Below are 24114 nucleotides of genomic sequence, written 5' to 3'. Positions count from 1 at the left end.
TGCACCCACTTAGAGAATTGAGGAGATCTGGGAGTTCAGAAGCAGGGACTGGACTTAAGTGAACTAAGGGCCACTTCTCTGGGCATGGCATTTTAGGGGGCAGCCCCAAAGCTATAAATAACAAAAACGTTGGGGTATAGGCCTGGAGTGCTAATACAGAGAGTAGGATGCTTGCCTTGCACGTGGCCAACCTGGATTCCATCCCTGGCAGCCCATATTGTTCCTCGAGTCCAGCAGGAGTGATTCCTGAGTACAGAGCCAAGAGTGCCCTGTGCACCGCCAGGTGTACCCCTAGTTTGAGTGGCTCTTGTTCTCAGTCTTTGAACCACCCAGCCATGTTCTAAGACTACTCCCAGCTTGCTGCAGATGGTTGTGGGGGGTGTTGGGGGCAGGGGGCAAAGGGGTCACTCCAGCAGTGCCTGAGAACCATGCAGACTCAAGCCTCCCACATATGAAGCGTGCACTCCAACCCGCTGAACTTTCCGACCCCGTCATGCATTTCTAAATGCTGTTAATTCGTGCAACATCTAAGGAACTCGGTGTAGGTATTTGCCACCCAGAAAGCTGAGGGTTGAGAGATCAAGTGAGAACTTCCCAACCACACAGCCAGAAAGGACAGATGCTGTCTCATCCAGGCCACCAAAGCCCCCAGTGCAGCAGAACACCACTGAGAAGTCACGTATGTGTGTGTGTGTGTGTCCTTTGATCCATCTGATCTCCCTACCCTTGTGCAGCCGGAAGGAATCAGAGTCAACAGAACTGTGGCCGTTCGTACGCTGAATCCGGAAATCCGGGGCCAAAGTGAGTCCAGCCCCTCTACCCACCAGGGGACCTGGGAGAGATGGGGCACAGGGGGTCTGAGGGGGCAGGTGCCACTGTATGTCTCCCATTCGGCCAGTAGATGGCGAGCAGAGAGAGGAGATCCACGCCCTAGATCTCAGCGATCAAGTCCCAGATACTGAGCTGGAGACCAGCATCCTTCTACAAGGTAAGGTGCACTTGTCCTTGACCCGAGGGTTTGTCACAATGTGGGAGCCATGGGGGCAGTCCCAAACGTCCTTCCTGCCCCCACCCCACCTGTTGATCGAGTGGGGAGGGGACTGTGGTTGAGTGCGTCCACCTGGCCGGCTGCAGGGAACCCCGTGGCCCAGATGACGGAGGATGCTATCGACTCGGAGCGGCTAAATCACCTCATCGTCACCCCCTCGGGCTGCGGTGAGCAGAACATGATGTACATGACACCCACCGTCATCGCTGTGTATTACCTGGACAGCACGGAGCAGTGGGCCAAGTACCCTCTGGAGAAGCGGACGCAAGCCTTAGAACTCATCAAGAAAGGTGCGTCCCTCTGCCCTGCCCATCACTTTGGGGAGACCCGTGGCCCCCCGCTACGCACACGCACCTATTGTCTCTATGAGCCTCTTGCCTAAGGCCCTGGCCCCACGGAGGCTCTTCCCTCTATGAGCCTCCAGTGTGAATGCCACTCTCCCTGAGACCCCACCCTCGCTGGGCCACTGCCTCACCGAGGCTGCACCCCTCTGAGTCCCTTGTGGGCCCCGCCCCACCAAGGCCCCGCCCCCACCAGGCCCCGTCCTCCCTGAGACCCCACCCTCCATGGGCCATGCCCTCACTGAGGTTCCTCCCCTCTGAGTCCCTTGTGGGTCACTCCCTCCCTGGGACCACGCCCCTCCGAGGCCACGGCCTCAGGAAGTCCTCTGCATGAGCTCCGCCCTCCCCCTCTTAAACACCTTCTCCCTGCACCAGGCATCCAGTCCCTAACTTGAACCCCTTTTCCCTCCCTTAACTGTACCACCATCCCACAGAAAATCCCTGTTCCTGGGGCCGGGGAGATAGTCCAGCTGGGAGGGCCCTTGCTTTGCACGCAGTTGAACCGAGTTATATCCTCGGCATCCCATGGGGTCACCTAAGCACTGCCAGGAGTGACCCCTTGAATGCAGATACAGGATTAACCTCTGAGTATTGCCGGGTGTGGCAAAAAAAAAAACAAAACGAAAAAAAAGAAAAGAAAATCCTTGTGCCCTCCTTATGCCTTTCTCTCAGGCATATATGACTGAAATCCCCTCCGTGGGAGCCCCCAACCCATCCCCCCAGTTCGCTGTCACCACTCCTCCAGCCACATTTCTTGCTTCCTCCAGGCTATACCCAGCAGCTGACCTACAGACAGAAAAACTCAGCGTTTTCTGCCTTTCAGAGCCGACCTTCTAGCACCTGGTGAGTCCTGGGGTCAGCTGACCACCTTCAGCCTTACCTCCCTCCACCCCCCCCCCCAAAACACACACAGAGTCACTTGGGGTGGTGTAGACGAATCTCACTCACATAACCCAGTGGAAATGGACTCCGCCATTCTCAGAGACAAGGTAACCAGCAGAAGTGAGTAGGCAAGTGACATACCAAAACTAAGCTCCATCCCCAGCCCAAGGAAAGGAAGGGAAGCAGACTCCGCCCCATCTCCTGCTCATTGGTTGACTGAGATGGCAGTCTCTGGTTCCTGGAACCGATTGGCTCACACTCTGTGCCCGCCCACAGGCTGACCGCCTATGTGGTCAAGGTCTTCTCTCTGGCCTCCAAGCTCATACCCATGGACGCCGAGGTCTTATGCGGGGCTGTCAAATGGCTGATCCTGGAGAAGCAGAAGCCAGATGGGATTTTCCAGGAGGATGCGCCTGTGTTAGCGCAACAAATGACTGTAAGAGGCAGGATTCCATGCAGGGGCTGGGGCAGGGAGGTACTGCTATGGGCTTGAGCAGGGAAGCCACTGCCTTCGAGTGATCTGTCAGGCTTTTCTAGCCTCAGAGACTTCCCTCTGTCTTCATACTCCACTTGAACCTCCAGGAACCTCCCTCTCTTGAACCACAGGACCTTTGCACATGCTCTCCCATCCTCCACCCGGCAGATGTCTGTCCTCTTTGAGATTTGAGTCCTGATCAGTCTTCAAAGTGGGGGTTCCATGTGTCATTCTACCCTCTGGCTGGGTGGGTCATACCCCCCCACACACACTGTCCTCTCCTCCTGCACAGCACTCTTTCATTTGTTATCAATGTGCTTGGGGTGTACTGATTGGTCCCCATGTGTCTCAAGCTCAGGGCAGAACTAGTGCCCAGCATTCAGTCCCAGCATCATTTGCAGGATGGAAGGAAAGATGTGTGGATGGATTATGGATGGATGGAGGGGTGGGTGGATTGATGGATGTGTGGATTTGTTGGTGGTAGATGGATGGATGGATTATAGATGGATGGGTGTGTGGATGTGTGAGTGGATGAGTGAATAGGTTTGTGGATGGGTATATGGATGTGTGAGCGGATAAATGGATGTGTGGGTAGATGAATGAATGGGTATGTGGGTGGGTATGCAGATGTATCGATGGATGAATGGACAGACAGGCAGGTACATGGATGAATATGGAAAAGTCTGGCCCTCCTGAGAAGACGCTAGTAGCAAACGAGTCCTGCCCCAATCCTGCTGATTCTAGGGGAGGGGGATTTGCATGTTGGGATACCCATGTGTCTTTGTCTTTATTCCCCGTTTCCCTAGGGTGGCGTCGGGAATGAAGCGGAGAAAGACATGTCCCTCACCGCCTTTGTTCTCATCGCTCTGGTGGAAGCTAGGGACATTTGTCAGGAACAGGTCAATGTAAGTGTCCTCAACGACTCCACCCCGATCTCCCCAGGACACATCTGCCTTAAGAGAAGAAGTATGGCATTCTGGCAGTTTCCACATCCCAGTCACAGAGGGGTTCCTAATAATGCTGAATACTTGTTGAGCCAGTAGCCAAGGCCCCACCTTCAGAAAACCCCATATCTGAACTCTTCTGATTTTGTAACAGCCTGGTAGGTAGGTCCTGTGTTTGTGTGTGTGTGCGTGCATGCATATGTGTGTGTGTGTGTGTGTGTGTGTGTGTCCTATACAGTCTTCATTCATTGAGCTGAGCTGGTTCTTTTATGTGGAGAGGGCATACCTGGCAGATTCTCAGGTGTTACTCCTGGCTCTGCACTCTGGATTGACCTCCCAGCAGTGCTCGGGGGGATCTCATGGAATGCCAGAGATCAAACCCGGGTCATCTGTGTGCAAAGCAAACGCCTTCCCTACTGTACTATCGCTCCAGCCCCTCATTTACTTGGTTTTTTTGTCACATCTGGCAGTGCTCAGTGGCTGTTCCAGCTTCGTGTCCAAGGGTCACGAAGTGGTGGGAGGTTCTACGGTTTTGGGGATCCAACCAGGGGCCCTGACCTGACTTATCTCTCTTACCCCATTGACAAATTGATTAGGGCCTCAAAGAAGTGCTCAGTGTGGGTCAGAGAGATAGTACAGAGGGGAGGGCATTTGCCCTGCATGCAGGCAACCCGGGTTCGATCACTGACATGACCCCTTAGCCAGGAGTCACCCCTGAGCATCGCCAGGTGTGTACACCCCCCAAAAAAGAATTTCTCAGGGAACTTAGTAATCATTAAATTTAGAGACTGGCTATTAAATTTCCAGAACTTACTTGGGCCAGAAGAGATCATTCAATTGGCCGTTAAATCATTGCATATGGTTCCCTGAACATCATGGAGTGTGTCTCACCCACCTCCACCACCCTAAAAATTTTGTTTTAATTCAAAACATAATTTTTTTTTTTTGCTTTTTGGGTCACCCCAGGCAAGCATAGGGATTACTCTTGGCTCTGCACTCAGGAATTACTCCTGGCGGTGCTCAGGGGACCATATGGGATGCTGGGAATCAAAACCGGGTTGCCTTGTGCAAGGCAAATGCCCTACCCGCTGTGCTATCACTCCAGCCCCCTCAAAACATAAATTTTGTAAGCCAGTTGTTAAATTATTCAAATTTGAAATTATTTTTTGGGAGGTTCTGGGCCACACCCAACTGTGCAGGCTGACTCCTGGCCCTGTGGTCAGCAGTTACTCCTGGTGGACTCTGGGTAGCATATGTAGTACTGGATTGGATGTATGTGGGCACGGTCCCTCCCCACTGTACTATCACAGAAGCCCGAGATGCTAATACTTGGATAAGAAGTATTTCTAGGGACCAGGGAGATAATCCAGCAGGGCAGCTGCTTACCTTACATACAACTAACCAGGGTTTGATCCCGGCATCTCCTAGAGTAAGTCCTGAGCATCACCAGGTGTGGCCCAAAACAAAAACAAAGCAAAATTAAAAAGAATAAGAATTTCCAGGGTTTTATTACTTTTTTAAGTTTTTTTTCTTGCTTTTTGGGTCACACCCGGCGATGCACAGGGGTTACTCCTGGCTTTGCACTCAGGAATTACTCCTGGCGGTACTCAGGGGACCATATGACATGCTGGGAATCGAACCCAGGTAGGCCGAGTACAATGCAAACGCCCTACCCGAGGTGCTAACGCTCCAGCCCCTCTAGGATTTTCTCTTTTTTTTTTTTTTTTTTGCTTTTCTGGTCATTTCCGGCGATGCACAGGTGTAACTCCTGGCTCTGCACTCAGGAATTACCCCTGGCGCTGCTCAGGGGACCATATAGGATGCTGGGAATCGAACCTGGGCCAGCCACGTGCAAGACAAATGCCCTTCCCACTGTTCCAGGGTTTTCTTGAGCCTGCACTGAGCTAACTCAAGCATGGGCAGGGCCTATAAGTGGACAGATATGGAGAGTATCATGCTGAGTGATATGTGTCAGAAGGAGAGGGACAGACATAGAGTGACTGCGTTCATTTGTGGGATATAAAAAAAAAATGGTATGAAACAAATGTCTAAGGCCAGGGAAAATAGGCCAGGTCGGTGGTTGGAAATGACCACACGGGTGTGGGGGGTGGGGGGTAGTTAAGAGAGAGGAGGATCCATTGTGACAATGATAGTTAGAAATGATCACTCTGGACAAGAACAAGAACTGAGTGTTGAAAGAAGGTAATGGGATCTACAAGATAACCATTCAGCATCTGTATCACAAACCATAATGCCTAAAACAAGTGCGCGTGCGAGAGAGAGAGAGAGAGAGAAAGAGAGAGAGAGAGAGAGAAAAGCTTGGGACATTGGCACTGGGAAATCACACTGGTGGGGAGATGAGTGTTGGAACATTGTAGGACTGAAACCCAATCACGAACAGCTTTGTAATACTCTATTTCATGGTGATTCAATAAAAGTAAAGATTAAAAAAAAGAGAGAGTGGGCAGGGCATTTGCCTAGCACACAGCTGACCTGGGTTCGATCCCCAGCATCCCATAGGATCTCCCAAGCACCACCAGGAGTAATCAGGAGCACAGGAGTCAGGGATATCCCCTGAGTACTGTGGGGTGTGACTCAAGAACAAATATTTTAAAAAACGTGCCCATGGGACCAATTCTTTATCACCCCGTTTTCGGGGAAATAGCATTGGTACCAAGCCTGGTGTTCTTGGTATATAATCCGGAAGTCTGAGGATTTCCCACTCTCTCTCCTAGAGTTTGGAACAGAGCATAAATAAGGCAGGGAATTTTCTGGAAGCCAACTACCTGAGGTTGAAGAGACCGTACAGCACGGCCATTGCTGGCTACGCCTTGTCTCTCCTGGGCAAATTGGAGGATCCGTATCTGACCAAATTTCTGGACACGGCCACAGGTGAGGGGTGGCTTGGCGGGTGTCGAGAGTCTGGGGAGGGAGGGACTGTGGCCATCCTGTGCCAGCCTGGGACGGGGAACATTTTTAAACCACACAAGGAGGTCCATCAGGGGGTGCGGGGTACAGCGGGGAGGCGCTCGCCTTTGCATGCAGCCAACCCAGGTTCGATCCCCGGCACCGGACACGGTTCCCTCCCGCCCCCCTCACCCCCCGCACCTCCAGCCTCTGGATCAGGTTGGCGATCAACCTTGCTCCACAATCAGGAAGGAACCACCACAGTCCTGGAGGAAGGAGGAGTCCAGAGGGTTTTGCCCCGGACAAGGAAGGGGCCCGCCCCGAGCAGCAAGGGCTGCTGGGAAATGTAGTCCGCCTTGTGTCCCCCGGCGGAGGGGAGAAGGGGCCTTAGAGACCAGCTCTAAGGGATTGCTTCTATGGCTTGAAACAGTGTCTATTTTTTTTTTTTTTTTTGCTTTTTGGGTCACACCCTGCGATGCACAGGGGTTACTCCTGGTTCTACACTCAGGAATTACTCCTGGCGGTGCTCAGGGGACCATATGAGATGCTGGGATTCGAACCCTGGTCGGCCGCGTGCAAGGCAAATGCCCTACCCGCTGTGCTATCGCTCCAGTCCTTGGGACAGTGTCTTGCCCTCTGTCATCCTGGCCTCACGCAGCACTAGTTTACTCTAGCGCATCCCGGTGGCGGGAGAGCGCAGGATGCTTTGAGAAATGGAGAAAAGGGAATGCTTCATTTCGGGGTATCCTGAATTGTGCAGGGAGCGGATCAGAACTAACCGGGCATAGGGAAATAAAGTGGTGCTTTAAGGACTGGAGCGATGGCACAGAGGGGAGGGCACTTGTCTTACACATGGCCATCCAGGATTCGGTCCCGGCACCCCATGGGGTTCCCGGAGCACTGCCAGGAGTGATCCTTCAGTGCAGAGCCAGGAGTAACCCCTGAGCACTGCCGGGGGCGGCCCCCAAACCAATACATACCTAAGGACTCGTAGGTGACAAAATAATGCCAGCGGGGCTGGAGCGATAGCACAGCAGGTAGGGCGTTTGCCTTGCACGCGGCCGACCCAGGTTTGATTCCCAGCACCCCCTATGGTCCCCCAAGCACTGCCCGGTGTAATGACTGGGTATGACCCAAAAAGAAAACAAGAAAAGAAGCTGGGCAACTATGCAAGGGCTCCCTTGAATCCACAGGGTGCTGGTTCAAGATAAAGGGGTGCAGGGCAATGGGGAGAGAGAATGGGGCAGGAGGGGGCAGACTCGGATGTCGGCCTGGGTATCGAGCCCCCTCAGAGTCTCCCTTGCTGCTGTCTCCCGGCCAGCCAGAGCTCTGAAGGTGGGGTTGTCTCCGCAGACAAGAACCACTGGGAGGAGGAGCCGGGCCAGAATCTCTACAACGTGGAGGCCACGTCTTACGCGCTGCTGGCACTACTGGAAATCAAGGACTTTGATTCGGTGCCCCCCGTGGCGCGCTGGCTTAATGAGCAGAGATACTACGGCGGGGTTGGCTATGGCTCCACCCAGGCAAGTGGACACGCAGCCCCCGATACCCGCATCCCTGAGTGCTGTGACCCCCCACTGGTGGCTGGATTCGAACCCAGGCTGGCCACTGCATGCAGAGTCTGTGTTCAAGCCCTTGAGCCATCTCCTCAAACTAAAGCAACCCTGTCTTTATGTGTTTATTTATTTTTAGGGACACATCCAGCTGTGTTCAGGGCTTACTCCTTTTTAAAAAAATTTTTTTTTTCATTTTTGGGGCTGGAGCGATAGGACAGCGGGTAAGGCGTTTGCCTTGCACACGGCCGACCTGGGTTTGATCCCCAGCATCTAATAGGGTCCCTTGCACCGCCAGAAGTAATTCCTGAGTGCAAAGCCTATGCATCTCCGGGTGTGACCCAAAAAGCAAAAAAAAAAGTTTTTAAATTTTATTTTCATGAAGTTGTTCACAATAATTGATCACATTCAATATTTCAACACCAATCCACCACCATTATTTCAAGTTTTTCCACCACCACCACCACCACCACCACCCAAGCCTGCCCCACAGGAAGATGCTAAATAATTTATTTTGTATTGGTTGTTATAAATAGTATAAAATGTTACATGGCCGCTTTTGCAGCCACGCACTCCTGGAATTCTAAAATTTTAAATATTGGGGTCCGGAGGCAGCTCTGCAGTGTGCCGCTCTCTTTCGAGATTCATTTGTGAGTCTCTGGATCTTGGCCGTTTAACAAGCTTAAATGGCGCCCAGGTGCAGTTCTTGGGTGTGACTGCCAGGAAACCAGAAAGGGTAGGCAGATGGAGGAGGTCCCCATCCCCAACTTCATGAAGCCTGGAGTTTTCAGTCACTAGTCCCGCATCCCTAGGTTTTTCAGCGGATTCATCCTCACGTGTGGGGGGTTCAGGGCAAGCCTGTGGAGATCGGCCTTGAGCAAGGCAGCGATTGGGTTCTGGAGGTTTGCGGCTGCATTTGGGGCAGGTGGAGGGACACACCTGCCCCCTCCAAGGTGCCCAGATGAAATTAGCCTGGCACAGGGTGGGGAGACATCTCTGTGGTGTGTTACTCTCTTCTGAGATTCATTTGTGAGTCTCCAGGGTCTACTCCTGGCAGGACTCAGGGGACCCTGTGGGGTGCTGAGGATTGACCATGGGTCATCCTGTGCAAGCAAGTGCCCTTCCCGCTGTACAATCCTTTTGGCCCCTAGCAACCCTTTTTTTTAATTTATTATGTTTGTTTGTTTGTTTTTTTAGTTTTGGTTGGGGGCCACACCTGGCAGTGCTTAGGGTTTACTCCTGGCACATTGCTCAGGGATCATTCCCAGTGGGGCTCAGGGATCAAACCGAGACCAACCCCCTACCCACTGTGCTCTCTCTCTAACCCCAACTGATTTATTGTTATTATTATTATTTGTACTTTATTTTATTTTATTTTGCTTTTTGGGTCACACCTGGCGATGCACAGGGGTTACTCCTGGCTCTGCACTCAGGAATTACTCCTGGCGGTGCTCAGGGGACCATATGGGATGCTGGGAATCGAACCCGGGTCGGCTGTATGCAAGGCAAATGCCCTACCCGATGTGCTATTGCCCCAGCCCCCTATTTGTATTATTGTCTTTATGTTTTTTTTGTTTTGCTTTGCTTTTGGGATCACGCCTGGTGGTGCTCAGGAGTTACTCCTGTCTCTGCACTCAGGAATTACCCCCGGCCCCTGACTTTTTTGTAGCATCATGGTTGGCCTCACTCTTCATGACAAGTTTTATGGGTACCATGTTTCCACACCACCCTCTCCACTAGGATGTCAGCCTCTCCCTATTGTCCCTGTGTACCCCCCATCCCTTCATCCCCTTCCTCCCCCTGTCTCAGGGTCACCCTATCCACCTCCAGCTGTGGTGGACTGTGCTAAGCTCAGTTCTGTTGACAAAGTCTCATGGAAGACCCCCTCGATTTTCTTTGAAGTTTAAAAAAAAATGGAATCACTGTAAGACACAGTTCCAAAGTTGGTCATGACTGGGCTTCAGTCACACAGTGTTCCAACACCTGTCCCTTCACCAATGCCCATTTCTGGCTACCAACGTCCGGAGTCTCCCTCCTGTCTCCTGCCCCGATTTTTGGTTGTTTTGTTTTGATTTGGGGCCCCATACTCAGCAGTTTTCAGGCTCAATTCCTGCCTCTGCATGCAGGGATCACTCCTGGCGGGGACTCAGGGGTCACTATGGGGTGCTGTGGATTGAACCCAGGAAAGCCACGTGCAAGGCAAGCGCCCTCCCCTCTGTCCTATCACTCTGTCCCTGGGTCTTTTTCATTGTTGTTTGGGGCGATGCTTAGGTGTTATTCCTGGCTCCAAGCTCAGGAATCACTCCTTACTGCGCTCCGGGTGCTGGGGATCGAACCAGGATCTGCTTCATGACAGATCCCCGGCACCCCACTGTTCTGTTGCCCTGGCCCCGGCCCTGCATCTCATCCTTAACCCTCCCTGATGGCTTCCAGGATTCACCCTCAGCACCCCCACCCTGAACCTCAGCTCCCCTCGTCCACACATCCTAACCCACTCTCCTAGTCTCCCACTTCACCCCTGCCTCTCTCTCTTTCCGGTGGGGTGCAGGCCACCTTCATGGTGTTCCAAGCCTTAGCCAGGTACCAGCAGCAGGTGCCTGACCACAAGGACCTGGACTTGGACGTGGCCATCAACCTGCCCAGCCGCAGCTCCCAAATAAAGCACCGCATCGTCTGGGACTCTGCCAGTCTCCTGCGCTCCGCGGAGGTAGGTAGAGACGGACAGATAGACAGATGGAAGGACGCTTGGGTCCTTCCTCACTCTCCCCTGGGGGTTTGGAGGGGATGTTGCGAGTGGGACTGGTGCCCCCTGCAGGCTGCCCCGGGGCAGGGCTCTCAACTCCCTTCCCCCTTTCTCTGACACCCCCCACCCCTGCAGACGAAGAAAAATGAGGATTTTACCGTCACGGCCAAGGGCAAAGGCGAAGGGACCTTGTCGGTAAGAAGCTGCAGCCACTTCTGCGTGGCCCCCTGCTCTGGGCCCTGAGGGAGTTTCTGCACCCAAAGTCAAGTGCATTCCTTATCTTTTTAGTTCACTTCCTTTTTCCATTAAATATTAAGGTGCCATGGGGCTGGAGTGATAGCACAGCGGGTAGGGCGTTTGCCTTGCCGGGTTTGATTCCCAGCATCCTATACTGTCCCACAAGCACCGCCAGGAATCATTCCTGAGTGCATGAGCTAGGAGTAACCCCCGTGCATCGCTGGGTGTGACCCAAAAAGAAAAAAAACAAAAAAAAACTAAGTCAGATGCACAATTCCTCTTCTCCCCTGCCTTCTTGCCAGGTGGTCACGATGTACTATGCCAAGGTCAAGGACAAGGTCGCCTGTAAGAATTTCGACCTCAGGATTTCCGTCAGACCAGCCCCTCCTGAACGTAAGAGAAAGACTTTTGGTATCGGAGTGATAGTCCAGTGGGGAGGGCGCTGGCCTTGCACGCGCCGATTTAGGTCCGGTCTTCAACATCCCGTAGGGTCCCCTGAACCCTACCAAGCAGTGATCCCTGAGCGCAGAGCCGGGAGTCATCTCTGAGCACTTCTGGGTGTGGCTCTCCTGATGCTCTGACCCTCTTCCGGAGCGCCCCCCACCCCACGTTGTCCTCTGGCCTTCTCTCAAATGGGAGTGGCCCTGATATCTCTCTCCCTTTCTTCTCTCCTGTGTCTAGTCAAGAAGCCCCAGGACGCTTTGAGCAGTCTGTCCCTCAACATCTGCACCCGGTGAGTGAGAGGTGCTGAGCCCAAGCCTGTCAGGAGTGATACCCGAGAAGCACAGAGCCAAGAGTCAGCCCTGAGCACTGTGGGCCCCAAACCAAACAGCAACAACTCAAAAAATTTGTCAGCTATGATATCCCGACTCAAAAAATCATTTTTTTTTTTTTGCTTTTTGGGTCACACCCAGCGCTGCTCAGGGGTTACTCCTGGCTTTGCACTCAGGAATTACTCCTGGCGGTGCTTGGGGGACCATATGGGATGCCGGGGATCGAACCCGGGTCGGCCGCGTGCAAGGCAAATGCCCTACCCGCTGTGCTATCGCTCCGGCCCCTCAAAAAATCATTAAAGGCCAAAGAGGGAGCTTAGGGGCGAGGGTGTTTGCCTTGCTGGGTTGATGTTTGGGGACCCCTCGGGTCCCCAAAACACCACCCAGAGTGATCCCTGAGCCCAGAGCCAGGAGTCAGCCTTGGCACACCCAGGTGTGGCCCCCAAACCAAAAATATTAAAGTGAAGTCTCTTTTCCATGGGACTAGAGTGTTAGCACAAGGGGGAGGGTGTTTGCCTTGCAAACAGCCCACCTGGGTTCAATCCCTGACATCCCATGGTGTCCCCGAGCACTGCCAGGAGTAGTTCCTGAGTGCAGAACCAGGAAGAACCCCTGAGTGTTGCTGGATGTGACCCCAAAAGACAAAATTTAAAAACAAATGATGAAGTCTCATCCTGTGTCCCCTCGGAGTGAGGCCGGAGCGATAGTACAGGCGTGAAGGACACTTAGCTTTGCACATGGCTGACCCAGGTTCAAGCCACTGGACCCTCTAGCATCCCCGGGTGCCCTGAGCACTGCTCGATGTGACTCAATCCCCCCACACGAGAGAGCGATCTAGGAAGTCCTACCTTTGAGCTCCAGTGTCTGAGCCCTTGACAGAGGGTGCCCTAAAATCTAAGCTTGCTCTCAGCTGTTCTGTGGACCCCAGATCCCCCACACCCCCCCACACACATCAGAACTCCCCCTTGTCCCGGAACCTCTCCTTCCCATGACTCCCATCTCTTTCCTTTTTGCTCCATTCAGGTACCTGGGAGTAACGGATGCAGCCATGTCCATCCTGGACATATCCATGATGACCGGCTTCTCTCCAGATGTTGATGACCTGAACCTGGTAAGACAGGGCTGGGGGGCTGGAGTAACAGCACAGCAGGTAGGGCGCTATATGGTGCCTTATACTCGGCCGACCCGGGTTCGATTCCGAGCATCCCATATGGTCCCCTGGGCACTTCCAGGGGTAATTCCTGATTGCAGAGCCAGGAGTAACCCCTGTGCATTCCGGTGTGACCCAAAAAGCAAAAAAAAAAAGAAAAAGAAAAAGAAAGAAAGACAGGGCTGGGACGAAGGGCGTGGACGGGAGAAGCTGGGCACAGGGAGGGAAGGGGATGCAGACAGAATCTTTTTTTTTGGTGGGGAGGTGCACTTTTTTGGTCACACCCAGCGATGCTCAGAGGTGACTCCTGGCTCTACAATCAGGAATCACTCTGGGTGGTGCTCAGGGGTTCTTGTGGTATGCCGGGGATTGAACCTGGGTCTGCAGCGTGCAAAGGCAAAAGGCCCTCCTCGCTGTAGTATTGCTCCACTGGCCCCCAGAGGCAGAATCTTTCACAAGCCCCATCTTCTCCCCAGCTGAGCAGAGGCGTGGACCGCTATATCTCCAAGTACGAGTTGAACAAGGCGTTCTCCGCCAAAAACACACTCATCATCTACCTGGACTCGGTAAGGCCCCATCCCAACAGTCACCGTCGCTGCCAGACACAGAGAAGAGTGGGGATAGAGTTTACCCGGCACGTGGCCAATGCCGGTTCACTCCCCGCCACTGCAGTAACTCTTGCCAGGAGTGATCTCTGAGCACAGAGCCAGGAGTCAGCCCTGAGCACTGTAGGACTGTCATCCCGTTGTTCATTGATTTGCTCAAGCGAGCACCAGCAACATCTCCATTGTGAGATTGTTGTTACTGTTTCGGGCATATCGAGTCCGCTCTGCCATGAGCACTGTCTCCCAATTAAAACTCAGTACCATGATATCACATGCCACCTTGCCCCTTTTCTGGCTGGCCTTTGACTCCCCCGGGAGTGGCTTTGTGTCCTGGCCTGGCCTGAGCAGGCTGGAAGGGTGCGGGGGTGGTTGTGGGGGTCTGGATATCTGAGACTGCATGTGGCCCCAGCTGCGGTTCCATGGGGCAGTAGTTGCGGGTGACAACCAGTCCAGAACCCCAGGAAAGAGGGAAACCAGGGTGACCGCAGAGGAAAGGTGGAACAAGCTGGTGAGACCAGCGCCACCCGGATGGTCAGTTCGCCCACCGCCTCCAGAGGCCTCTGCTCACCCGCCCCGCCTTCATTCCCTGTGCCCGCCCGCAGATCTCCCACTCTGAGGAGGAGTGTCTGACCTTCAGAATCCACCAGTATTTCAACGTGGGGCTCATCCAGCCAGGGTCGGTCAAGGTTTACTCCTATTACAACCTGGGTGAGCCAAAGCTCTTATGAGAGGGAGGGGGAGGAAGGGGAAGGGCAGGATGCCAGGAGGGGGGGAAGGAGCCTGGGGTCTGGTTGGGGGAGGGGACCTGGGGAGTCCAGGAACCTGGGGGGGTGTCTGGAGGTCAATGGAAAGGGTTGGGGGATGGGAGGTCTTGGGGATGTGTGTGTGAGTGACCTTAGGGTCGCAGGCATCTGTGTATAGGAGTCCCAGAGATGCAGAAGGTCTAAGGGTCTATGGGAGGAGTTCGAGAGTCTTAAGGACCTGTGATTTGGGGGCGTCTTGGGGTCCCAGGGATCTGAGTGCTTGGGGTCTGGGCATCCCACGGTGTGTGTGTGTGTGTGTGTGTGTGTGTGTGTGTGTGTGTGTGTGTGTGTGTGTAGGGGACCTTGTGTCTTTAGGTCTAAAGGATCCGGCGTTGGAAACTTGAGTCATACCCCACCCAGGTATGGCATCTGGGGGGTTGGCTCCAGCTCTCTCACTACTGACCCCCCCCTCCAAACCCCCTTCCCCACAGACGAAAGCTGCATTCAGTTCTACCACCCGGAGAAGGGAGATGGCTTGCTGAACAAGCTCTGTCACAAGGACATTTGCCGCTGCGCTGAGGGTGGGTGTCCCGGAGCTGGCCCCAGGGCCCCCCGAAGCCCACGCAGTGTGTGCACCTGGTTGGGGAGGGGGTTGTGGGGGAGCGGGGTGGTGTGCACATGCACTGGAAGAGCAGTGCCACTTAGGCCTCACCCCGTGCCCCTGCAGAGAATTGCTTCATGCATCACGAGGTGGGCCAGGTCACCCCAGATGACCGGCTAGATAAGGCCTGCCAGCCCGGCGTGGACTATGGTGAGCAGGCCGGAGGAGCGCGGGGGTGGTTGTAGGGGGTCCAGATGTCTAAGACTGCCTGTGGCCACAGCTGCGGTTCCATGGGGCAGTAGTTGCGGGTGACAAGTAGGAGAAGGTACGGGAGGGGTGCAGTGGGGACCATCGCTGGAAGTGACGTGACTGCTTGTGACTTAAAGTGGGCTGGTGGCCGCGGGTGACAGCATGTCTGGGGGGGACTCACTGTAGGTGGCGACTATGTGTGTGTCACTGGGTGCGGAGCAGAGCTGAGATTCGGCCTGTACTTGCGCGGGAGTTTTTTTTTTTTTTTTTCGGGGGAGCACACCGCCAGGGCCAGGTGCATGAACGGGAGACGGTGCCTCCTCTCCACATCCCTCCCGGTGACCTCCCCCGACTCTCCCCTCTCCAGTGTACAAGGTCAACCTGCAGAAGGTGGAAAATTCGGTGGACTTTATTGATTACATCATGGTCATTAAGATGATCATCAAGTCAGGTGAGGCCCGGGGCGGGGCTCCCCCTGCCTCCTCCCCGCCTCTCTCCCCTTCACGCCCCGCCCCCCCACTCTCGCCCCCCCCCGCCCCCGCAGCCCATCAACTCTTTTCTCTCCCCTCTTCCAGGTTCTGATGAGGTGCAGGTGGGACAACAGCGCAGGTTCATCAGTCACATCCAGTGCCAGGATACCCTGAAGCTGGAGCCAGGGAACGATTACCTGGTGTGGGGCCTCTCCAGCGACCTGTGGGGCGGGAAGCCCAAGTGAGTGCCGCTGGGGGCCTGCAGTCAATGGGGGGGCCACCTCAGCCCCTCGCAGTCCCCGCCCCCTTGTCCATATGCCATGCCCCGCCTCCTTCTCACAGTACACACCCCCTCATAGGGCCGGACCTCATCACCCACACTGTCCGCCTTCGCAGGCCACGCCCTTCTCACATGCCACACCCTTCACATGCTACGCCCCTTTCTCACTGACTTCTTCATCCACCCCGCCTCTTATCACATGCCCCCTCCCATCTTTGCATGCTTCGTGGACCCTTTCATATAACACACCTCCTCGTGAGCCCCGCCCCTACACATGTGCCCCTCCCCTATTCGTATGCCCCGCCCTCACATGCCTCCACCCATATGCCCCTCCCATGCGTGTGCCCCGCCCCCTTCTTATAGGCTCCGCCCCTCTCACGTGCTCCACCCTTCTTCATATCTCACTGCAGCTTTATATGCTCAACCCTCCCCACATGCCTCACCCTCCTCTTCTGCTCCTTCATCCCTCCTCCTGTGCCTTCCCCTTCTCATTGCCACACCTCCTCCTATGCCTCACCCCTTCACATATGCCACGCCCCCATCTCATATGCCCGCCCCCTATTCATATGCCCCACCCTCTCTATGCTCCACCTTCACCTATGCCCCGCCCCTCTTTAGACGACACGCCCTCCTTATAGACCACTGCCCTCGTGCCCAGCTCTCCTTATCTGCCTCTCCCCATTTCTTCCCCTGACCTACTCCACTTCCTACCCTCAGCATCAAATACATCATCGGGAAAGACACGTGGGTAGAGCTGTGGCCCAAGGAAGACGATTGCCAGGAGGAGAAGAACGAGAAGCTATGCGAGGATTTGGCCTCCTTCACCAACAGCCTGATGGTCTTTGGCTGCCCCAACTGAGCACAAGCCCCCTCAATAAATGTTTTCTTTCTACTCCACTCATGTCCCAGAGTCTAAGGGTCTTTGGAGAGGGACACGGCTCCGCCACCGTCCCCTTAAGCTTCTTGCACCTACCGAAACCCACCTCCTTCCTCCTGCAGTTTGCCTGAGGGTTCATTGCTCCTTAGCCCAGCGCCCAGCCTGCCTGCGCCGCCTGGTCTGAGGGGCGCCTGTCCTACCTGCACTCAACTTGCCCTCACCTGAATTCTCCTGAATTCCTTTTTTTTTAAAAAAAAAAATTTATTGGGGCTGGAGCTATAGCACAGTGGGGAGGGCGTTTGCCTTGCATGCGTCCAAACCGGGTTCGAATCCCAGCATCCCATATGGTCCCCTGAGCACCGCTAGGACTAATTCCTGAGTGCAAAGCCAAGAGTAACCCCTGTGCATTGCTGGGTGGACCCCAAAAAGCAAAAAAAAAAAATTTATTTAGTTTGCTTTTTGGGTCACACCCAGCGATGCGCAGAGGTTACTCCTGGCTCTGCACTCAGGAATTACTCCTGGCGGTGCTTGGGGGACCATAAGGGATGCTGGGAATCAAACCCGGGTCGGCCGCGTGCAAGGCAAACGCCCTATCTGCTGTGCTATCGCTCCAGCCCCTCTCCTGAATTCTAATGTCCCACCTCGCGTGCCCCCACCTTGTCTCCTGCGTCCTCACTGCCTCCTCCTCTGAACAGGCACCAACTTTCCCGCCTGGGTTCTCTTTCCCATTTTCCTTTCGGAGGGGAACACAGCAGGCTATGTCCAGAGCTTGCTCCTGGCACTGTGCTCAGGGATCATTCCTGGCAGGGCTTGGGGAACTATATGGGATGCAGGGGATAGAACGAGGTTGGCTGCACACAAGGCAAGCGCCTCACTCACTCGTCCTTGTTCTCCAGCCAATTCAGGAAGCTTCAGGAAGCTTCAGGAAGTTTTGTTACCTTCAGAAAGTGCTGGAGGGTTTTCAAATAGGGCTGCATTAATTGAAACCTGCCAACATATTTGAAAGGGTGTATGTGTGTGTGTGTGTGAGAGAGAGAGAGAGAGAGAGAGAGAGAGAGGGGGAAAGAGAGAGAGAGGGAAAGAGAGATTTGGGGGCCACAGTCAGTGATGCTCAGATGACTGTTCAACCTGGGTTGACCATTGTAAGAGTCTTAACCCGCTGTGCCAACTCTGAGGACCCTGTGACAGTGTTTTTCATGGGGCTGGGGAACGGACCCAGGGTTCATGCAACTGAGCCCCAATCCCAGCTTAAAAGGTTGGGTTTGGGGGGCTGGAGAGATAGCACAGCGGGTAGGGCGTTTGCCTTGCTTGCGGCCGACCCGGGTTCAAATCCCAGCATTCCATATGGTCCCTTGAGCATGGCCAGGGGTAATTCCTGAGTGCAGAGCCAGGAGTAACCCCTGTGCATCGCCAGGTGTGACCCAAAAAGCAAAAAAAAAAAAAAAGGTTGGGTTTGGGGCTGGAGCGATAGCACAGCGGGTAGGGCGTTTGCCTCGCACGCAGCTGACCCGGGTTTAATTCCCAGCATCCCATATGGTCCCCTGAGCACCACCAGGAGTAATTCCTAAGTGCAGAGCCAGGAGTAATCCCTGGGCATTGTGGGGTGTGACCCAAAAAACAAAAAATTATAAAAGATTTGGTTTGATATATATATATATACATATATATATAAATCTTCTTAAATAATAATCTGTGTCACCAGGGAGAGCATCGAGAGGGCTGGTGCACAGGCTTTGCATGAAGGAGACATGAGTTCAATTCCTGGCACAGCCTGGCCCCCCCAGCACCACCAAAAGCGACCTCCACACATTAAGGCCCAGAGAAGCCTCAGTGTTCCACAAGGTGTGACCCTACAAAACAACCCATCACCCCCAAAAGAAAAGAATTCTATGAGCAGAAATTGACCCAAACAGAGGTTGATATGCAATCGGGCAAGATTTCTTTTTGCTATGCTCCCTCCCGCATTAATTGAAAACTTTTCTTGTAAAACTAAAGGATATCCAGGGGCTGGAGTGAAAGCACAGTGGGTAGGGCATTTGCCTTGCATGCGGCCAAACTGGGTTCGATTCCCAGCATTCCATAGGGTCCCCTGAGCACCACCAGGAGTGATTCCACAGTGCAGAGCCAGGAGGAACACCTGAGCATCACTGGGTGTGACCCCCCACAAAAAATTCCCAAACTACAGAATATCCAGCCTATTGCTCGCAGATGACAGAATTTCTGGCCTCTGGTAACGATTTCAATCGTCTTTATTGCGGGGAAGAAGGAAATCTTATCTGAGTCTGAGTCCTTTGTCCCTTTATTTATTTATTTTAAATTTTATTTTATTGAATCACCATGTGGAAAATTACAATGCTTTCAGGCTTAAGTCTTAGTCATAAAATGCTGAAACAACCATCCCTTCACCAATGCCCATATCCCACCACCGAAGACAAAAATAAAAAACAAACCACAGTACACCTCCCATCCCGCCCACCCCCGCAACCCCCCCCCCGCCTTGTAACTGATAAATTTCACTTTACTTTCTATTTACTTTGGTTACAGTCAATATTTCAACACAAACCTCACCATTATTATTAGGAGCACCCCACTAGAATCAGACCTGTTGTGAAGAGAAATAAGTTCGCGCAGCCGCTACTGCAGCCGCACGGTTTTGTATTTCTGTACTTTAACAATTAAGTCCAGGGAGATTTCTTCCAGATCATTGCAAGCTGGTAAACCCCATCTGTGGTCGTCAAATATGGCGGTCCCCACGCCGTTCATCCCCGGGAAGGGACAGGCGAGAGAGAGAAATATCTTTCCCCTCCCGGGCGGCCATGGGGTCACAGCTTACTTCTCTGGCTGGAGACAATCTGCAAGGAGCAGTCCATGTTGAAATTGGTTCAGCTGGGTCTGGATTCACACTCGTGCAGCTGTGGAGGAGCCGCATGCGCGCGTGCGGCCCCTGAGGTCACATCTCGGCAGCGGTCGTCCTCTGTCCCTTTAGAGATGGCTCAAAGAGCTAGGCTGCGTGCCTTGCGTGCTTGAGTTCAATCTTTGTTCCAGATGCCCCAGTGTCAGATACCAGGTAGAGCCCTGATAGTCTTTGAGCATTGCTCTTTTTTTTTTAAATTTTTTTATTGAATCACCAAGTGGAGGGTTACAAAGTTCTAAGGATTATGTCAGTTATACAATACTCAAACACCCTTCCCTTCACCAGTGCCCATCTTCCATCACCAACCCCCCCAGTATATCTGCCGCCCCCTCCCACCTCCCCAGTCCCCACCCTTGTACGTGATAAGTTTCACTTCGTTTACTCTTATCTCGATTACATTCCATGTTTCAACACACAACTCACTACCGTTGCTGGGGTTTCCCCCCAAAAAGAAAAAGACAGTCCTATTGCCAAGGAGGCATTTGATAGTTCTCCATTGCTAAGAATATAGAGATATTAAGTCCCGCTGTTTGTTACATAACTTTTCTTTTTCCCACTTGCCCTGCGCCACCGAGTTCACGCCTGTTTAGTAATTGCCACGCTGTCTGACAAAGGGAAAAAAAACCGAAGAGGATGGTTATTTCCCGTCATCAGCCGGCATGGGGCTCTGGCTACTATTGATAGTCTAGTAGAGTGTCTGCAAGCAGTTTCTTTTGAGCATTGCTCTAAGTGGCCCTGATAAGCCTCAACACTGCTAGGCCTGAGCCAGCAGGCTGAGATTTTTCTGGAAGTCAACCCCAGGTGCACTGAACATTGATGAGGAGGCCCCCCCCCAAAAAAAAACCCAGTAAACTTCTCCTTTTTTTATTTTCATTTTTGGGCCACACCCAGTGCTGCTCAGGGGTTTCTGCTCAGGTATCACTCCTGTAGGTGCTTGGAGAAGTCTATGGGATATCAGGGATCGAACCCAGGTCGGGCGCATGCAAGGCAGGTGTCTTCCCCTCTGGACTATCGCTCTGTCCCCCCCACCCCTATTTTTGGGTTTTTAGCTATTCATCTCCACCATCTAAGGCAGAGAATGGGAATTTTCTTTTTCTTAGTTCTGCCATTCAGGGACAAGAGCTAGCCTTTGCTTGATACCTCCATTCTTTCATGTTACTCTGTGGACCATAAATAAGTGAGAATATTCAATATTTGTCCTTCTCCTATGGAGGGCAGGGGATTCAGCCACACTCACCAGTGCTCAGGGTTTCTCCCTGGCTCTGCACTCAGGAATTACTCTTGGCAGTGCTCAGGGAACCCTATAGGATGCCGGGAATTGATGTCTGTCAGCCATATATGAAGCAAACACCCTACTGTGCTATTGCTTCAACACCCACCTCCAGAATTTTGGAAACGTTCCTATGCTTTCTGATTTTTTTTTAATTGTTTTTGGGCCACACCCAGCAATGCTCAGCGGTTACTTTGGCTCTGCATTCAGGAATCACTCCTACTGATGCTTGGGGAACCCTATAGAATGCCAGGTGTCGAACCCAGGTCAGCTGCATGCAAGGCAAGTGTCTGCCCACTGTCCTCTCTCTCCAGACCCTGCCTTCTGATTTTTATGATGATAAAACTCAACTCTCGTGGGCCGGAGCGATAGCAACGCGGGTAGGGCGTTTGCCTTGCACGCGGCCGAACCGGGTTCGATCCCCGGCATCCCATATGATCCCCCAAGCACTGCCAGGAGTAATTCCTGAGTGCAAAGCCAGGAGTAACCCCTGAGCATTGCTGGGTGTGACCCAAAAAGCAATAAATAAGTAAATAAATAAATAAATAAAAATAAAACTCAACTCTCAGGTATAAGTTTTGTTGAGGGGGGTGAGGGTTGGTTTGGTTTGGTTTGGTTTGGTTGGCTTTGGGTTTTTTGGGGCCACACCCGGTGATGTTAAGGGTTCCTCCTGGCTCTGCACTCAGGAATTACTCCTTGTGGGCTCAGGGGACCCTCTGGGATGCCAGGGATCGAACCTGAGTAGGGCCACATGTAAATCAACGCCCTCCCCGCTGGACTATGGCTCTGGCCCCTCTGGGTATGAGTTTTGTTGATTTGTTTGTTTGGGGAGCATGGAGGTATTGGGCAGGTCCTGGGATGCTCCTCCTGGCTCTGTGCTCGAGGGTCACTCGCAGCAGTGCTCAGGAGACCATGGGGTGCCAGGGATCAAACCAGGGTCAGCTGCATCAACACCCAAACCCCTGTATTCTCAAACCCCTGTATTCTCTTTCTCTCCGGCCTCTCTTTGCTTAAGTTTTACAGGCACCATCTGATGAGCAGCAACAAAACAGATTCCAAGCTCCTGTCTGCATACGCTCCAGTCATAAGAGAAATGTGTGAAAACTGGAATGGGGGGGTGGGCTTTTGCCAGGGAAAACACCACGAGGGCTGGCACACAGGCTTCGCATGCAGGCAGCTGTGACGTCTCTGAACCTTTGTGAGGAAACTGAAATGCAGAATGAGAATCCCATTCTGCTACTATAGCTGTTAGGTGCCAGAGCTCTCCCAGCATCCCATATGGTCCCCCGAGCACCGCCAGGAGTAATTCCTGAGTGCATGAGCCAGGAGTAACCCCTGTGCATTGCTGGGTGTGACCAAAAAAAGAAGAAAAATAATAATTACTTGACTCAGGCTTTGGTTATTATAGTTCCTAACACCCCAAAAGGGAAGTCCCATGGTGAAACCAGGGACAGACCCGTGGTGGGTGGCGAAGCTACCCTGGCATCGAAATGGAACAGTCTAGAAAGCATAAATGCACGGTCTTGATGCAAGCTGGTATGACTTAAGAGACTGGACACCCCCCCCCCCAGGTAGGATAAGCTGAACTGGCCTGAGGACAGGGGAAATGGGGAGAAATAACCCCTGAGCATCACTGGGTGTGACCCCCCCCAAAAAAATAAAACCCCAAAGACTGTATACATAACCAAGTTTGATGCCTACCCCTGCAAAGTCCCTCAAGCACCTGAAGAAGTCACCCCCTGAGCATGGTCTGGTGTGAACCTCCCCCCTCAAAAGAAAAGAACTATTAATGGAACCACATTGTGTGCAGGGCCTGGTGCCCAACCTGGGAACAGAGCCGGGACCAAGGGACCACAGGGAGCCTGACACAATGTAAAGACAGCGATTGATGGGGTGGGGGTGGGGAAACTGGAGACAGACGCATGCGCAGATGGGAGGCCCGGTGACTGCGGTCCAGGGTGTAACTAATGGGCTCATGAGGGCAGTGAGAAGCCGCATGTGCCATGCAGAATCCCCAACACCACACACACCGGTGCACTGCCGGGTGTCACCCTAGTGCTCCCCAGCCCCCTTGGGAAGATGCAAATACAAGACAATACTTGGTAACAGCCATATGCCACACACACACACACACACACACACACACACACACATACACACACTCACACACACACCTATGAAAAGAAAAGGAAATTTCCAGATCCTCATGATCTAACACGTCTCACAGTGGAGACGTTACTGGTGCCCGCTTGAGCAAATCGATGAACAACGGGATGACAGTGACAATGACATGACATGACCCTCCAGGCAGGGTGCTTGGGCGCGTGTGTGGGGAGCGAGTGAAGGTTCCCACTGTGCGTGTGTCCAAAGGGGTAGGGAAAGAGGTCAGGTCAAAGTCACAGGAGAGTTAATTAGTAACGAGCCCGGGGATGGGGGAGGGGATCGGGAGGCCCTGACTTATGTCCGGGGCAAGTAGGGGCGTGCAGAGGACATTCCCAGAAGCTGGTGTGGCAGGGAAACCCCATCCTGGAGTTTCAGGGACCAGTAATAAGATAGGGATGTCCTGCCACTCCCAGGCCTGGCAGTGCAGCTATGGGGGACAGATGGGAATGGTGTGCAGAGAGAGGAGAGGGGTGCAGTAGAGGAAGGGCATGGACCCCAGAACCCAAGTCCTCTGTACCTCCTCCTCTGTACTCTGTACTCAGTTTTCTGCTAAAATTAACAGGCAGTGGAGCAATAGGACAGCGGGAACGGTGCTTGCCTTGTAAGTGCCTGACCTGATTCGGTCCCTGACATCCCATGGGGTCCCCCAAGCACTACCAGGAGTGATTCCGGAGTGTAGAGCCAGGAGTCAGCCGTGAGCATAGAAGGGTATGGCCCCAGAACTAAAATAAAGTTGACCTGGCAAAAACCCAGCACTTCCGGGGTGAGGTGAATTTCAGGTGAATAACAAGTGATTTTTTTGTGCTGTTTGTCCCGACTACCTGTAAGCATCTGCCCAGGCAGGTAGCTCTCCCTGTTTCCATGTGCCAGATGAAAGCCAGGGTTTGGT

The 24114-nt window shown here is 53.2% G+C and overlaps 1 protein-coding gene across 1 annotated transcript in view; it reads left to right on the top strand.

The window, feature by feature from the left end:
* The window catches only part of LOC101550718 (complement C3), a 35905-nt gene extending 19039 nt beyond the window's left edge, over positions 1-16866 (top strand). The window contains exons 22-41 of the mRNA XM_055126872.1: positions 735-801; positions 902-988; positions 1135-1338; positions 2157-2232; positions 2548-2707; positions 3553-3651; positions 6426-6582; positions 7951-8120; positions 10699-10857; positions 11029-11088; positions 11433-11523; positions 11812-11863; positions 12927-13014; positions 13530-13619; positions 14261-14366; positions 14893-14982; positions 15129-15212; positions 15619-15702; positions 15827-15962; positions 16719-16866. Coding sequence (XP_054982847.1) covers positions 735-801; positions 902-988; positions 1135-1338; positions 2157-2232; positions 2548-2707; positions 3553-3651; positions 6426-6582; positions 7951-8120; positions 10699-10857; positions 11029-11088; positions 11433-11523; positions 11812-11863; positions 12927-13014; positions 13530-13619; positions 14261-14366; positions 14893-14982; positions 15129-15212; positions 15619-15702; positions 15827-15962; positions 16719-16860 — 2202 coding nt within the window. The 3' untranslated portion in view covers positions 16861-16866. The remainder of the gene's footprint in view (positions 1-734; positions 802-901; positions 989-1134; positions 1339-2156; positions 2233-2547; positions 2708-3552; positions 3652-6425; positions 6583-7950; positions 8121-10698; positions 10858-11028; positions 11089-11432; positions 11524-11811; positions 11864-12926; positions 13015-13529; positions 13620-14260; positions 14367-14892; positions 14983-15128; positions 15213-15618; positions 15703-15826; positions 15963-16718) is intronic.
* The last annotated feature ends 7248 nt before the right edge of the window (positions 16867-24114 follow it).

The sequence above is a fragment of the Sorex araneus genome, chromosome 2 (genome assembly GCF_027595985.1).
Source record: "Sorex araneus isolate mSorAra2 chromosome 2, mSorAra2.pri, whole genome shotgun sequence".
Lineage (NCBI taxonomy): Eukaryota > Metazoa > Chordata > Mammalia > Eulipotyphla > Soricidae > Sorex > Sorex araneus.
The sequence above is the reverse complement of the archived record's forward strand: the minus strand, read 5'-3'. Positions and strand labels throughout refer to the sequence as shown.